General features: G+C 43.5%; 1 protein-coding gene across 1 annotated transcript in view; it reads right to left on the bottom strand.

Moving 5' to 3' along the window:
- Positions 1-1,115: 1,115 nt before the first annotated feature.
- LOC145346455 (uncharacterized) overlaps positions 1,116-17,813 on the bottom strand; it is a 176,480-nt gene continuing 159,782 nt past the window's right edge. The window contains exon 11 of the mRNA XM_080193729.1: positions 1,116-3,123. Coding sequence (XP_080049855.1) covers positions 2,968-3,123 — 156 coding nt within the window. The 3' untranslated portion in view covers positions 1,116-2,967. The remainder of the gene's footprint in view (positions 3,124-17,813) is intronic.

Below are 17,813 nucleotides of genomic sequence, written 5' to 3'. Positions count from 1 at the left end.
AGGTTGCTTTAAAGACAGAGCAAAGGATTGTACTGCCTTTGACAACAGAAAGCTAGGTATTTTCAAACTTTCACGATTGCTCCCTAGTCTCACAGACCTGCTGAAGCTGTGACAAGAAGTCATAACAAAATTCTTGCTCACCTGATCCCGCAAATCCCCCATTTCCCATCACACATCTAATTCAGGGGTAGCGCCAGTTATACCAGAGACTCAAAAGTCAATAACCTGACACCAAGGGCAAGATTTTCCAGTCGCCCTAAGACCAAAAAATCCTGCCCGAGGTGAATGGACCTTTTCATGAACGGACAATTCCAATGGCAGGCGGAACGGGAAAGTTTGCCCCCAAGTCCTCCAATGGAGTTAGGGTACTTCACAGCTCAGTAGAAGTATCACTCTGGAGTTTTGTGAGTCACACTGACAACAGAATATGTAACTGCTGACGTGCAATAATTTATTTAGACATTAGGTTTTCCTCATTTTACAATTTTGAAAAGGGTAGAAATAGGACGCATATTACTCCTACAAGTGATGTGTTAACTCAGTGGTAATTCTCTTGTCTTTAAGTCAGGTCATGGACCATGACTTGAATATATAATTTAGGATATGACAACAGTGCAGTGCTGATAGAGAGATCCCATTTGCCTGTTCAGCTGGATGTAAATAGCACTTTTCAAAGAGAAACAGGAAGTTCTTCCTGTACCCCAGCCAACCTCTTCATAGAATCCCTATAATACAGAAGGGGGCACTAAGTGCATCAAGTCAGCACTAATCACAATCCCACCCAGGCCTTATTCCCATAACCACATTTACCCTACTAATCCCCCTGACATTAAGGTCAATTTAGCATGACCAATCAATCTAACCCGCACGTCTTTGGTTCTGATAAAAAGCAATGGCCAAAAGAAGATTTCCTTCCTTCAAAAGCATTTCCCACTTGAGTTCTGACAAAGGGTCATCTAGGCTCGAAACGTTAGCTCTATTCTCTCTCCCCACAAATGCTGTTAGACCTGCTGAGATTTCCCACATTTTTTGTTTGTTTCAGATTTCAGCAGTAATTTGCTTTGATCCCAACTTGATACGTATTTCCAGCACTTACACAATTTTGTTTTAAGATAAAGTGTAACTTACTTCAGAAATGGAAGTAGAATTACAAAAAAAAACTTTTCTAAAAATTGTAAAGTTTATTTAATTTGGGCAAACTTTTAAGTAGCAGGATGTCATCATTTCAAAAATATTACTAGAAACTTTTTCACCAGTAAACATCAGTCAATGCGTCTCATTCCCAGATGTCATACTTCTCTGCAGTCATTCATGAGACATGGGCATCACTGGCCAGCCAGATTTATTGCCCATCCTTAGTTGTCCTTGGAGGGCAGTTGAGAGTCAACCACATTGTGCTCTTTGCAGATGATTGACGTCACAAGCATCTGTGACAATGCTTCCTGCAACACAATCTTCAGTTCTGCCGAGGATTAAAATTCTCCTCAATGATGTGAGGCTTGGCTTTTCAGAATAATTGGTTCCTCAGGAAAATGCACAGTGAAAAGGCTGGTCTGAGATGTGGCTATCACTGCTTCATCAGTAATCCCAACTACTACTAATCTAGAACCTGAAAATCCACACAGTGCAGGAGGAGACAATTTGGCCTATTAAGTCTGCACTGACAACAATCCCACCCAGGTCCTGTAACTCCGCATTTACCCTATTTATCCCCCTGATACTATGGGGCAATTTACCATGACCAATCAACCTAATCCGTACATCTTTGGAGAGTTGGAGGAAACCGGAGCACCCGGAGGAAACACATGCAGACATAGGGAGAACGGGCAAACTCTCGCAGACAGTGACTCAATGCCAGGATTGAACCCAAGTGCCTGGCACTGTGAGATAAATAAAATGAATGATATGACTATATCAGCAAAGATAAGAAATTCAGTGGGGGAGCTTTAAAGCTCCCATCTTTGGGGGTGGGAACAGTGGAGGGGGCGGAAAGTCTCAAAACGGCTTTTACGCCGGTTGGCTTTCCCTGCTCGATTGTCTCCATCAATGACATAATAGGATTACCTAAGTTGCTGGTGGGCCAGGCGCCAGCATGATGTCATAGGACCCATCTCTTCCATTTCTTTCACAAAGGGTTCGAAAATATAGCAGGACAACTTGGCAAGGCAGCGGCCGGGCTACACACTGCTTTTCCCACCAGAGAATATGTTAATAGCCATGGCAGAATGGCCATGAAATGTTGATCTGTGAGGTCCCAAACCTTGTGGCCAGTGGAATGAGTAGAGGTCTTGCTTTTTATCACTGTGACAGTACAAAAGAGACACAGAGTTCCCAACCCAACTGATCTTTTCTGCAACTCCACACTGATCTGAAGAAGTGGGGCTCCTCACCAGAAGTCAGGGAAACCACTCAAACTCTCCAAGAAGCCTTAAAGAAGCAGAGTTGGAGAAAATTTGAATCTTGGAGCTCAAGATGGCCAGTTTTGTGGACAGAAAGTCTTTTAGAAACAGGATTGAAAGGACGCATCCAAAAAATCACTAATAGGTAAAAGCTTTATACTTCTGCATATTACTCACCTCCACTGTATATTTTGTTATCTTTTAGACAAAATTAGCTTGCTTGTGCCTTGATTATGCACTTAACTGGGTGCAAATCAGAAGGAGTCTCTAGGCTATAAATACATTTTAAAATATAAGCCATCATTATATCCTTACAACAAGAGTAAACTTGTATAGATCTGCACAGGAGAATGCCACTTTCAAATTAAACATATGAAAATGAATTTCTGTAGTGTTCTCTCATTCACTGACTCAATTTTCCAATGTACAATGTTTAGCACACAAACGAGAAATATCCTTATTCTAATTCACCCAACAGTATGGATTTCTGATGATACAGTAAAATATACAGAAGCCTTCAAACATGAGTGAGAGTCTACAAAATCGTGTTGGAGAGTTACTGACTCTCTTATTTGATTTTCCTTTTATTGATTAGTTTCTTTAACTGTTTTGCAACATCTTTGGGACTTCTGTAGATCATCCGTTTGTCTGTTCCTTTCATTTTGATCCATTTGGCAGAGGGGTAACTTTGTGTAATGAACTGTTGCTGAAACCGGGTCACAACCTGCAGTGAATGTTCAAAAGAAATACAAAGTTAAACAGGGGTTAACTATAACCAAGACTGAATAATCAAAATGAAGAATTGGATTATTACAGCAATAAATTCAACATTTAAGCTGATATAAAACTGCAGATAATCAGGGTGTCTGGCAGGGCACAAACTTATTCACACTGTTTTCTAGAGTCACTGGTGCTCTTCCACTGAAATTATGAGACATAAATTGCACAGTACATCATTTATTCATCCTTCTCATTCACATTACCTGAAGATCTATGATGTATAATTCCCACTGAATGACATTTTTTGACATTTTTCTAATCAATAATATAGAATTTTAAATACTTACATTTGCAAGAAATGCCCTTTTCACAATTACTAAAATTTAATATACCTTAAGTTTTCAGACTTGATTTTGATGACTTTCAGTAGGTTCTTTACCCAGAGGGTGGTGAGGGATTGGAATGCCCTGCCTGCTGCAGTTGTAAATGCGCCTAGTTTGGGGGCGTTTAAGAGATCTGTGGATAGGTTTATGGACGAAAAGGGATTGGTTTAGGTTAGTGGGTCATTGTTTTTTAACTGGTCGGCGCAACATCGTGGGCCGAAGGGCCTGTTCTGCGCTGTAGTGTTCTATGTTCTATGTTCAGATCACTGATACATCGTCAGAAGTCACATATAATAATGGAAAACTTGAAGAGTTTAATAAAAGTGAAGGTGTCTATCATGTCTTTTATATAACTTCTATCAATTTTAGTTTGCTCCAGATATGGCATATTAAACAATGACTATTAGGCACTCAGTTTTTAAAAATTAACTTATGTTATATAATTAAGCTGTCCAATGAAGCCAAGTTAAAACGTTTTCATTTTATCCAACAAACTTATTTAAAAGCATGCTGTTAAATCTGCTAAACTTGAATAGACATTGTCATTGATAATCACAGAATTGTTATGGTGCAGAGGGAGGTCATTTGACCCATCATGTCAGTACTGGCTCTCCAAATGAGCGTCATGACTTAGTGCCATTCCCCTGCTTTTTTCCCATACCCCTGCACATTCTTTCTACTTAAGTAATCATCTAATGTACACTTGAATGTGTCAATTGAACCTGTCTCCACCACATTTCATGCAGTGTATTCCAGATCCAAACTGCTCATGTGAAATGTTTCTTCTCACATCACATTTGATTCTTTTGCAAATCACTTTAAATTTATGCCCTTTCATTCTTGATCCTTTTACGAGTGGGAACAGTTTATCCCCATCTACTCTGTCCAGCTTCCTCATGATTTTGAACATCTTATCAAATCTCCTCTCAGTCTTCTTCGCTCCTAGGAGAACAATCCCAACCTCTGCAATCTAGTCTCATAACAGAAGTTTCTCATATCTGGAACAATTCTCATAAACATCTGTTGCACTCTCTTCATTGTGTTCACACCCTTCCTATAGTGTGGCACCCAGAACGGTACACAATATTCTAGCTATAACTAGTGCCTTGTGTAAGTTCAGCATAACTTCCTTGTTCTTGTACTCTATGCCCCCATTAATAAAACTCAGGATACTATGTTTTATTATCTGCTGTATTGATTGTGCTCTCCACCAGTCCAGCCATTTTCAATGATGTATGCACATATAGAACAAAGAAAAACAAAGAACAAAGAAAATTACAGCATAAGAACAGGCCCATCGGCCCTCCAAGCCTGCACTGACCATGCTGTCCGACTTAACTAAAACCCCCTACCCTTCAGTGGATCATATCCCTCTATTCCCATCCTATTTCATGTACTTGTCAAGATGACCTTTAAAAGTCACTACCATATCCGCTTCCACTACCTCCCCCGGCAACAAGTTCCAGGCATCCACTACTCTCTGTGTAAAAGATCTGCCTTGTACATCTCCCTTAAACCTTGCCCTTCGCACCTTAAACTTATGCCCCCTAGTAATTGACTCTTCCACGCTGGGAAAAAGCTTCTGACTATCCACTCTGTCCATGCCTCTCATAATCTTATAGACTTCTATCAGGTCTCTCCTCAACCTCCTTCGCGTCAGTGAGACCAAACCAAGTTTCTCCAAACTCTCCTCATAGCTAATGCCCTCCATACCAGGCAACATCCTGGTAAATCTTTTCTGTGCCCTCTCCAAAGCCTCCACATCCTTCTGCTAGTGTGGTGACCAGAACTGAAGACTATATTCCAAGTGCAACCTAACTAAGGTTCTATAAAGCTGCAACATGACTTGCTAATTTTTAAACTCAATACCCCAGCCGATGAAGGCAAGCATGCCATATGCCTTCTTGACTACCTTCTCACCTGCATTGCCACTTTTAGTGACCTGTGTACCTGTACACGCAGATCCCTTTGCCTATCAAAAGGGTTCTGCCATTTACTGTATATTTCCTATCTACATTAGACTTTCCAAAATGCATTACCTCACATTTGTCTGGATTAAACTCCATCTGCCATATCTCCGCCCAAGTCTCCAACTGATCTATATACAGCAGGATATAGATCATAGAAACATAGAACAGTACAGCATGGCCTGTACTGTGCTGTACTATTCTATGTTTCTATGATCTATGTCTGCTGTATTGTCTGATGGTCCTCATCGCTATCTGCAAATCTATCAACCTTTGTGTCGTCCACAAACTTACTAACCAATCCAGTTACATTTTCCTCCAAATCATGTATATATATTACAAACAGCAAAGGTCCCAGCACTGATCCCTGAGGAACACCACTTGTCACAGCCCTCCATTCAGAAATGCATCTTTCCACGCTACTCTCTGTCTTCTTTGACTGAGACAGTTTTGTATCCACCTTGCCAGCTCTCCTCTGATCCCATGCGACTTCACCTTCTGCACCAGTCTGCCATGAGGGACCTTATCAAAGGCCTTACTGAAGACCATGTAGCCAATATCCACTGCCCTACCCTGATCAATCATTTTTCGGATATACACCCAGGTCTCTCTGCTCCTACACTCCATTTAGAATTTTACATCTTATTTTATATTGTGTCTCGTTCTTCCTACCAAAATGTGCCACCTCACACTTCTCTGCATTGAACTTCATCTGCCACTTACCTGCCCACTCCACGAACTCCCTTGCCTACATCCTTCTGAAGTTCTACACTGCCCTCTTCACCGTTTATAATACTTCCAAGTTTTGAGTCATCTGTGAACCTTGAAACTGTCCTCAAAAACTTAAATTTTCTGAGTTGGTCCACGATCATTGTTGCCTTTTGAGTTTCTTGTTCCACTGATGGACTTCCTGAAGAAGTCCATAATTTAAACTTCAAACTTCATTGTTGCCATATCTTTGGCAGACAACATACTTAACGCTGAGAGAGTAATTTATACAGTCACAGTCACCAACAATCTGTCACTTGATACTGAAATCAACACATGCATCGAAAAAGCTGTAGCCATTATTTTCATGTTGAATAAGAGAGTGTGAAGGAACAGTATGATTCAGAACACCAAACTGAGAGACCAGCATTCCTCTAAATTAGTGAGAGTCAACATATGCTAGGCAGGAAAAAAGGCTGAAGTTTCCTTTTCTGCTGACTTGGATGTATTCTTGGCAGAACATGGTCTTGTAGAATCAGCGTTCTATCAGCGTACATTGCTAAGCCAAAGACATCTGCACCCATTCAGTCACATTAACAGCTGTATATCTAAAAACTTTCTATATGGTGAACTGGCCATTGGGTGACAATCTCTTGGGTGTCCATACCTTTGCTACAAGGACACCTACAAGGATACAAAGACTGCAGACACTGACACAGGCAACTGGGAAACAGTTGGCATTGCCTGTGGTCTCTGGAGGCTGGCTGATTCAAAATGCATTGTAAGAGCAGAAATAAAATGCTCAGCTGATCAAGAAGAGGGCCCAGAAAAAGAGAGACCAGAGAAGCAGAGACTGCCATGCCAAAGTGGGGATCTTAAGCAATACTTAACACAGAGTTGACCAGGGTGCAAACATAGCCTGACTAAATGGAAATTCTGCCACCATTGATTACTTACCGCACAGAAGGAAGCTCTTCGGCTCACCAATTCTCTTTATAGCAATTCAGTGAGTCCCACTCCCCTGCTCTATCTTTGTAGTTCGACAAGTATATTTCCTCCATCTGTCCCATCCAATTTTTGTTTCAATGTGAGAAGTGTATTAGTTGAGGCAGCTGAAGTTAAAGCTTGGATAAGTACTTGGAACTATGATGTTGTTGCTATTGCAGAGACTTGATTAAGGAAAGGACAGCTTAACGTTCCAGGATACTGATGTTTCAGGCATGATAGAGGGAGATGTAAAAGGGGTGGGGGTTGTACTACCGGTCAAGGAGAATATCACAGCTGTACTGCAGGAGGACACTTCGGAGGGCTCATATAGTGAGGCAATATGGGTAGAGCTCAGGAATAGGAAGGGTGTAGTCACAATGTTGGGGGTTTACTATAACTAACAGCAAGCAGGAGATAGAGGAACAGACACGCAGGCAGATTTTGGCAAGATGTAAAAGTAACAAGGTTGTTGTGGGAGATTTTCACTTCTCCTATACTGACTGGGAGTCACTTTGCGCTAGGGGCATGGATGGGCAGAGTTTGTAAGCAGCACTCAGGAGGGCTTCTTGAAACACAGAATCATAGAACCGACAGTGCAGAAACAGGCCCTTTGGCCCATCGAGTCTGCACTGACCACAATCCCACACAGGCCCTATCCCCATATCCTTACACATTTACCCGCTAATCCCTCTAATCTACACATCCCAGGACAGTCAGGGGCAATTTAGCATGGCCAGTCAACCTAACTTGCACACCTTTAGACGGTAGGAGGAAACCAGAGCACCTGGAGGAATCCCACGCAGACACGAGGAGAATGTGCAAACTCCACACAGTGACCTGAGCCGGGAATCGGACCCAGGTCCCTGGAACTGTGAAGCAGCAGTGCTAACCACTGTGTTACCGTGCCGCCCCTAGGTTGGAGTTGGAAGCTGTGGTTAAGAAGGCGTATGATGTACTGGCCTTCATCAATCAAGGAATTGAGTTTAGGAGTCGAGAGATAATGTTGCAGCTATATAGGACCCTGGTCAGACCCCACTTGGAGTACTGTCCTCAGTTCTGGTCGCCTCATTACAGGAAGGATGTGGAAGCCATAGAAAGGGTACAGAGGAGATTTACAAGGATGTTGCCTGGATTGCAGAGCATGCCTTATGAGGATAGGTTGAGGGAGCTCGGCCTTTTCTCCTTGGAGAGACGAAGAATGAGGGGTGACCTGATAAAGGTGTATAAGATTTTGAGAGGTATTGATCGAGTGGATAGTCAGAGGCTTTTTCCCAGGGCTGAAATGGTTGCCACAAGAGGACACAGGTTTAAGGTGCTGGGGAGTAGGTCCAGAGGAGATGTCAGGGTTAAGTTTTTCACTCAGAGAGTGGTGGATACATGAAATGAGCTGCCGGCAACAGTGGTGGAGATGGATTCAATAGGATCTTTTAAGAGACTTTTAGATAAATACATGGAACTTAGTAAGATAGAGGGTTATCGGTAAGCCTAGTAACCTCTAAGGTAGGGACATGTTTGGCACAACTTTGTGGGCTGAAGGGCCTGTACTGTGCTTTGGTTTTTATTTGTTTCTAAGTACGTAGATACTCCAACTAGGGAATGGGCCGTACTGAACCTGGTATTGGGGTCAGGTGGTCAACATTTCAGTTGGGAAGCAGTTTGGGAACAGTGACTACAATTCAATAAGCTTTAAAATACTAATGGATAAAGATAAGTGTAGCCCTCAAGTTAAGGTGCTAAATTGGGAGAAAGCTAATTACAACAATATTAGGCAGGAACTGAAGAATGTAGATTGGGGGCAGATGTTTGAGGGTAAATCAACATCTGGCAATGTGGGAAGCTTTCAAGTGTAAGTTGATAGGAATTCAGGACTGACACATTCCTGTAAGGATGAAGAATAAGTATGGCAAGTTTTGGGAACCTTGGATAACGAGAGATATTGTGACCCTAGTCAAAAAAAAGGAAGCATTTGTCAAGGCTACGAGGATGGGAACACACGAAGCAACATTGGAATACAAGGAAAGTAGAAAGTAAGGAGTAAGGAGAGCTAAACGGGATCATGAAAAGTCATTGGCCAGCAAGAGTAAGGAAAATCCTAAGGTTTTATATAATCTTATATAATGAGCAGGAGGGTAGTCAGGGAGAGGGTTGGCCCACTCAAGGACTGGGGAGGGAATCTATGCATGGAGCCAGAGGAAATGGGCGAGGTATTAAATTACTTTGCGCCAGTATTCACCAAAGAGAAGGACTTGTGGATGATGAGTCTGGGACACAGTGTGTAGATAGTTTAAGTCATGTTGAGATCAAAAAGATGGTACTGGGGTTCTTGAGAAATATTAAGGTAAACAAGTTCCGAGGGCCTAAGAGAAATAGCCTAGAAAACTGAGAGAGGCAAGAGTGGAAATTGCTAGGGCCTTGAGACAAATCTTTATATCCTCATTGGCTACAGGAGAGGTCCCAGAAGATTGGAGAATAGTGAATGTTGTTCCTTTGTCTAAGAAGGGTAGCAAGAATAATCCAGGTAATTACAGGCCGGTGAGCCTTACATCATTGGTAGGGAAATCATTGGAGGGGATTCTTCGAAATAGGATTTACTCCGACTTGGAAATAAGTACAGTAAGAAGCCTCATAACATCAAACTAAAGTCCAACAGGTTTATTTGGTAGCACGAGCTTTCGGAACACTGCCCCTTCATCACATGAGTGGAGAGTTGGTTCACAAAAAGGACATACATAGACTTCATTATAAGATAATGGTTGGAATGCGAATCTTAACAGGTAATCAAGTCTTTGCAGGTGCAGACAATACAAGTGGAGAGAGGGTTAAGCACAGGTTAAAGACGTCTGAATTGTCTCAAGCCAGGACAGTAGTAGGATTTTGCAAACCCAGGCCAAATGGTGAGTGCTACCTATGGTGTGACATGAACCGAAGATCCTGATTGAGACCATCCTCATGTGTGTGGAACTTGGCTGTCAGTTTCTGCTTGGCGATTCTGCTTTATCATGTGTCTTGAAGGCTGCCTTGAAGAATGCTTATCCGAGGATCATAGGCTGAATGCCTTTGACTGCTGAAGTGATCCCCGACAGGAAGGAAATACTCATGGTTGGTGATTGTCGAGCAGTGTCCATTCATTCGTTGTCATAGCGTCTACATGGTCTTGCTGATATACCATGTCTCAGGACATCCTTTCCTGAGGTGACTCAGGTAGACAACGTTGGATGAGTCACAGAATCACTAAGCAGAGACTGATAGCCAAGTTCCGCACACATGAGGACGGCCTCAACTGGGATCTTGAGTTCATGTCACACTATCTGTAACCGCCACAACTTGCCCAGGCTTGCAAAATCTTACTAACTGTCCTGGCTTGAGACAATTCACACCTCTTTAACCTGTACTTAACCCTCTCACCACTCGCATTATCTGACCTGTAAAGACTTGATTACATAACATAAGAACATAAGAAATAGGAGCAGGAGTAGGCCATCTAGCCCTTCGAGCCTGCCCCGCCATTCAATAAGATCATGGCTGATCTGTCGTGTCTCAGTTCCACATTCCCGCCCTCTCCCCATAACCCTTAATCCCCTTGCCTATCAAAAATCTATCAACCCGCATCTCAAATATATTTAACGAGGCAGCCTCCACCACTTCAACAGGCAGAGAATTCCAGAGATTCACCACCCTTTGAGTGAAGAAGTTCCTCCTCAACTCCGTTCTAAACCGCCCCCCCTTTATCTTGAGGCTGTGCCCTCTAGTCCTACTGTCCTTTCTGAGCGGGAAGAGCCTCTCCACCTCTATCCTATACATCCCATTCATCATCTTATACGTCTCAATGAGATCTCCCCTCATTCTTCTAAACTCTAATGAGTACAAGCCTAGTTTATTCAGCCTCTCCTCATAGTTCAACCCCCTCAACTCCGGTATCAGCCTAGTAAACCTCCTCTGCACTCCCTCCAAGGCCAAAATATCCTTGCGTAAGTGAGGCGACCAAAACTGTACACAGTACTCCAGCTGCGGCCTCACCAGTGCCCTGTATAGTTGCAGCAAGACTAGCATTCCAACCATTATCTTGTAATTGAGTCTGTGCCTGTATATATGCCCTGTTTGTGAACCCAACTCTCCACTCACCTGATGAAGTGGCAGCGCTCCGAAAGCTTGTGCCACTAAATAAACCTGTTGAACTTTAACCTGGTGTTGTGAGACAGCTTACTGTGCCGGTATCTCCACATTCTGGAAATAAGTGGACATATTAGCAAGAGGCAACATGGTTTTGTGAAAGGGAGGTCATGTCTCACTAACTCATTCCGAGTTTTTCGACAAAGTAACAAAGATGATTGATGAGGGTAGGACAATGATGTTGTCTACATGGACTCCAGTAAGGTCATTGACAAGATTCCTCATGGCAGACTGGTGCAAAAGGTGAAGTCACATGGGATCAGAAGTGTGCTGGCATGGTGGATACTGAATTAGCTCGGTTATAGAAGACAGAGGGTAGCAGTGGAAGCATGCGTTTCTGAATGGATGGCTGGGACAAGTAGCGTTCCTCAGGGATCAGTGCTGGGACCTTTGATGTTTATAATATATATAAATGATTTGGAGGAAAACGTAACTGGTTTGATTAGTAAGTTTGTGGATGACACAAAGATTGGTGGATTTGGGGATAGTGATGAGGACGATCAGAGGATACAGCAGAATATAGATTCGTTGGAGGCTTGGGTGGAGAGATGGAGATTAATCTGGCCAAGTGTGAGGTAATGCATTTTGGAAGGTCTAATACAAAGAGGAAATATACAGTAAATGGCAGAACCCTTAAGAGTATTGATAGGCAGAGGATCTAGGCATACAGCTATATGGATCACTGTAAGGGACAATGCAGATGGAGAAGGTAGTCAAGGAGGCATACATCGGCTGGGGCATTGAATTTAAAAATTGGCAAGTCATGTTGTCGCTTTATAGAACCTTAGGCCGCACTTGGACTATAGTATTGCCACACTACTAGAAGGATATGGAGGCTTTGGAGAGGGTACAGAAAAGATTTACCAGGATGTTGCCTGGTATGGAGGGTATGAGCTATGAGGAGAGGTTGAAAAAACCTGGTTTGTTCTCACTGGAACGATGGAGGTTGAGGGACATCCTGGTGAAAGTCTACAAGACTATGAGGGGCATGGACAGAATGGATATTCAGAAGCTTCTCCCCAGGGTGGAAGAGTCAATTACTGGGGGACGTAGATTTAAGGTGAAAAGGACAAGGTTTAAAGAAGATGTATGAGGCAAATTTTTTATACAGAAGGTGGTGGGTGCCTGAAACTCACTGCCAGGAAAGATAGTGGAAGCAGATTCAATAGTGACTTTTAAAGGGCATCTTGACAAACATATGAATAGGATGAGAATGGAGGGATATGATCCCCTGAAGGGTAGGGGGCTTTAGTCCAGTTGGGCAACATGGTCGGAGCAGGCCTGGAAGACTGAAGATCCTGTTCCTGTATTGTAATTTTCTTTGTTCTTTGTTCAATTTCCTTTCTCATATCTTTATCATCTATGCTCCCCTGTGGGCAGTGTGTTCTAGGTCATTACCACTTTCAGTGTAAAAAAAATTCTTCCTAACAATCCCCCCACACCTTCCCCAATAAAACCTACCCAAAACATTAAATCTGTGTCCCCCTAGTTCAGGGGCTCACAGCTGTGGGTTGCAATTCCCCAATGGAGTTGCAGACTTTAGCACTAGTTCTGAGCCAGCAATAGCAGCTAAGGAACTCAGACTGCAATTTGATAGATGTGAGATCTCTTTGTTTGGGTTTTTATCTGTTGGGGGGCATGATTTAATAATCTGTTCTCTGAGACCCAATTGCTGCTATAACGAAGCTTATAAAAAAATGGATTATTGATATTTTTCAGGGCACACCCAGTGGTCTTAAATCTCTGCCATCCTTCCCACCACTGTTCACCAACTCTCTCCACTCACTTCACCTCACCAACTTTTACTAAGTCACACCAAGTCAAAAACATTTAAATTGGATGACATCAGGAAAAAGGTTTGGGAAGCACAGCCTTAGTTCTTGTGCACAGTAAGACATCAGGTTAAAGTTCAACAGGTTTATTTGGCAAAAGCAAAGGCCACCAGCTTTCGGAGCACTGCTCCTTCTTCAGATAAGTGGGAGTTCTGTTCACTAACTGGGCATATAAAGATACAAACTCAATTTACAAAATAATGGTTGGAATGCAAGTCTTCAACAGCTAATCAAGTCTTAAAGGTAAGACAACGTGACTGGAGAGACGGTTAAGCACAGGTTAAAGAGATGTGTATTGTCTCCAGCCAGGATAATCAGTGAGATTTTGCAAGCTCAAGCAAGTCGTGGGGGTTGCAATCCTTGTACTATCAGCTAATGAAAAAAGTCTTTCCTTGTTTGTCTTCCGGTACAATAATTTTACACGTTCATTATTCGGTAACAGTTAACTAATTTTCTTCTCAATCCTGAAAACCATTGGATACAAACCTTAGTATTTACCTTCTACACTCTTTAAGCTTTTAAAACCCAAGATTAAGATCACTTAATGGCTATACCAGATTATTTAGTCTTCTATCATTTTGAACCTTGCTGTGCTCCACTCTGGCCTTGACATTTCACCTAGTTTTGACAACAAAATAAGTAATGAGATTATAGTATACCTAATACATCCAAAGTTATTTAATTATAAGACCAAGCAGAGTTTCATAATCTAATTTATTCTTGTGCCTTTATGTTTATTATTTCTTGACATTATATTTCATTCGCCGAATTTCATTTTGTTTGTCATTTACAATGTTCGTAATTATAATTCTGAAATATATCAGAAGTCATCTTACCAGTTTAACACTGTGCTAAAATTTTCATGAATTAGATGAATGGCAAGGCCAGTCTGTTTTCAATCTAAGTAACGGATTGCAGACCATGAACCAGTTTTTCAGACCCTCCAGGAAGGAGGCTAGTTTTCCCATCCTCAACATTTCAGTGACATATATTTTAAAATACGACCAACTGCAAACAATATTTGAGATCAATTAAATTAAAAATGATCATTTCACAGGGAGCTGCAATAATTATGTCAATAGTTTACATTTTATTTGCTTGTAGCTTTTCAAGCCACTTTCCCAGATACAGATCCACTCTGAAGATGCAATGGACTTTCTGTGTTTTGGTTCTTTAGAATTTGCCGGAAATGTGGGTATGGGTGGGTATGGGGAGGGAAAGGGGGGAAGAAGGGGAGGAGGAGCAGAGAGATAGGGGAGGAGAGTGGGAAGGGGAAAAAGAGGGGGAGAGGGAAGAGGGGGAAGTGAGGAAGGAGGAAGTGAGGGAGGGAGAAGAGTGGGAGGGAGAAGAGTGGGAGGGGAAAGAGTGGGAGGGGAAAGAGTGGGAGGAGAAAGAGTGGGTGGGGGAAGAGAGTGGGAGGGAGAAGGGGGAGGGAGAAGGGGGAGGGAGAAGGGGGAGGGAGAAGGGGGAGGGAGAAGGGGGAGGGAGGAGGGGGAGGGAGGAGGGGGAGGGAGAAGGGGGAGGGAGAAGGGGGGGAGGGAGAAGAGGGGAGGGAGAAGGGGGGAGGGAGAAGGGGGGAGGGGAAAGTGAAAGAGGAGGCGGGAAAGATGGGGAGGGGAAAGATGGGGAGGGGGAAGATGGGGAGGGGAAGAAGAGGAAGAGGGGGAGACGGGAGGTGAAGAGGGGAGGGGGAAGAGGGGAGGGGTAGAGGGGAGTGGAAGAGGGGAAGGGGGGAAGGGAAAGGGACAGACAGGAAGGGAGGAGGCGGGTGATTGGGAGGGGACGGTAGGGGGGAGATTGGGAGGGGGCGGTAGGGGGAAGGAGGGGGAGGTGGGGAGATGGGAAGGGGAAGAGGGGATGGGAGAAGCGGGTGAGAGGGTAGGTGAAGAATGGACGGGGAAGAGGTGGGGGGGAAGAGAGGAAGGGGAAGAGGCAAGTGGAAGAGGGGAATGGAAGAGGGGAAGGGGGGGGGGAAAGGGAAAGGGACAGAGGGGAAGGGGGAGGAGTGAGATTGGGAGGGGGCGGTCAGGGGAAGGAGGGGAAGGCAGGGAGATGAGAAGGGGAAGAGGGGGTGGGGGGAGGAGGGGAAGAGGGGAGGTGGTGGGGAGAGATGGTAGGGAGGTGACACAGGGCGAATGAAGGAGGTGGGGGAGTGGGGAAGGGACAGTGGTGGAGGGGGGGATTGGGGGAGGAGGCAGATGGGGATGGGGGGGGTGATGAAGGGGGGAGATGGGGACAGGTAAAAGGGAGAGGGGGGTAGGGGTGGTCACTGATGTCCTGGTGATGCTCTGTGTGGAGCTGGCTTTGTTGCTGTGTTTATGGTGTATTTAGGCCCTGCTCCTCAAGAACAATGGCATGGAACACAATCCCTGCTTTTGTTTGAAAAAGTATCAGAAAATCTGGAGTGAAAATCTAGGGAAAAACACATTGAATTTCAGTCAGAACCTGACGCTGCCTTTTTTTTTGGTAAATTCCACCCAATGGACATGCAGCTTCCCGATCAGGACATTATTGTCACCTGCTTTACAAAATCTGATCTTCATCAGAGTGCAGGACAAATATTAATGGCATGAAACAATACGAACCAGAAAAAAAAGCAAACTGTCTTCAACTCAGAGAGACAGTTGGCAGAGTTTGGCTTCGGACAGAATGTGAAAGTTTTTAGTGAGAAGAGGGAGTTTGGTGAGGAGGAAAAGGTGGTAGTTAGCTTTTCTAACTTTTCCAACCTGCAGCAATCTGTTTCTGTTGTCCCAAAGGGGAAGAGGTGAGCTGTTGGTGAGTATCTGCTGAATATCTGGTAAATGGTCAAGGTCTATTTTCCAAAGGTTAAAATTTGTCCTGCAATTTGTGATAAGATTAATTAATGTCCAAAAGAAAATAAATAATTGAAAATAATCAAATAATTTGTTAAAGATCATAGGAATGGAAAGACTGGAGATGTGTCAAGGCTGCAGCTCGTGGATACTAATGTTATCGAGGGCAAGTATATCTGTAGTGACTGTGGCTTGGGGAGCTTAGGCTCAGAGTCACTGGGCTGGAGGCTGAACTGTAGACATTGCAACATGTCAGGGAGGGTGAGAGTTACCTGGATGTTTTGTTTAAGGAGGCAATTACAGCCGTGAGGATAGAATCTTCCGGTTTGGAAAGTGGTCAAGGATAGGAGAGTGTGATTGTAGGTCAAGCAGGAGGATCGAGGGGTAGGAGTGCAGGAGTATCACCCTCTGCTATTGTCCAACAGGTCTGAGGTGATTTAGGCATGCCTGGATGACAGTGGAGACTGCAGGGCGGATAAGCGCACTGACTGCGGTACAGGAAGCAATTCAAGTGGGAGGAGCACATAAGAAGATAAAGGCAGTAGGAGCCAAGTTTAGACTAGAGAATTCACACTGTTCTCTGCAGCAAGAAGCCAAAGTCCATATAGGCTGCATTGCTTGTCCAGTGCAACAGTTTGGAACATCTGCTCTGGACTGAGAAGGAACATGTGGTGGAAGAGGGAGGATCCCATTGTCATGGTCCATGCAAGTACAAATGACACAGGTAGAATGAGGAAGGAGATTCTGCATAGAGAGTTTGAGGAGCTAGGTACCAAATTAAGCAACAGGAGCGGCACAGTGGTTAGCACTTCTACCTCACAGACATGGGTTAGATTCCCTAACTGGGTAATTGTCTGTGTGGAGTTTGCATTCTCCTTGTGTCTGTGTGGGTTTCCTCCAGGTGCTCTGGTTTCCTCCCATAATTCAAAGATATGTGGGTTAGTGTCCTTTAGTGTCATTCAGTGTTAGGTGGACTAGCTAGGGTAAATGCATGGAGTTTTGGGGATAGGGCCTGGGTGGATTGTGCTCAGTGCAGACTCGATGGGCCAAATGGCCTCCTTCTGCCCTGTAGCATTATATGACTCTACGAACCTCCAAGGTTGGAATCTCTGGATTATTACCTGAGCCACATGCAAATTAACACAGGGTACACAAAATTACAAAAATGAACATTGTGCCTGAAAGACTGTTGACAGCGAAGTGGGTTTTGGTTTGGGGGCACTGATATCAGTACTGGAGAAAGTGGCGGCTTTAACTTTGACACATCCTACATCCGAACTGTGCTTGAGCAAGCCTTTTTGCAAACCACATAACTAGGAAAGTAGAGAGGGCTTTAAATTAAGTAGAAAAGGGGATGGTTCTAGAGACGCATATGTGGGATTGCAAAGCAGAAGGATCTGACAGCATTTCAAGGCAGCTATTTAGGTAATGATACCCAGGGTGTGACAGAAAGAGACAGTACAAACATAAAGGGTTAAAGAAAGAAAAAATGGTAAGAAGGCAAAATTAATGGTTCTTTACCTAAATACACACAGTATTCGACACAAAATAAATAAATTAACAGCAGAAATTGAGGTTAATAGGTGTGATATTATAGCCAATACAGAGACATGGTTGCAAGGAGATCAATACTGGGAACTAAACATTCAGGGGAATGTGACTTTTGATAAAGAGAGGCAGGAAGGATAGATGGGGATGCTATGTAATATGAGATGGAATAAGTACGATAGCAAGAAATGATCCTGGATTGGAAGATGCATTATCCATGTGAGTGGAGGTAAGAAATAACAAGGGAAAGATGACAGTTCCTAGTCCATAGACCCCGTAATAGTAG

This window comes from Carcharhinus amblyrhynchos, chromosome 8 (assembly GCF_965287045.1).
Source record: "Carcharhinus amblyrhynchos chromosome 8, sCarAmb.v2.hapA, whole genome shotgun sequence".
NCBI classification, from domain to species: Eukaryota; Metazoa; Chordata; class Chondrichthyes; order Carcharhiniformes; family Carcharhinidae; genus Carcharhinus; species Carcharhinus amblyrhynchos.
This window is presented reverse-complemented; position numbering and strand designations above follow the sequence as displayed.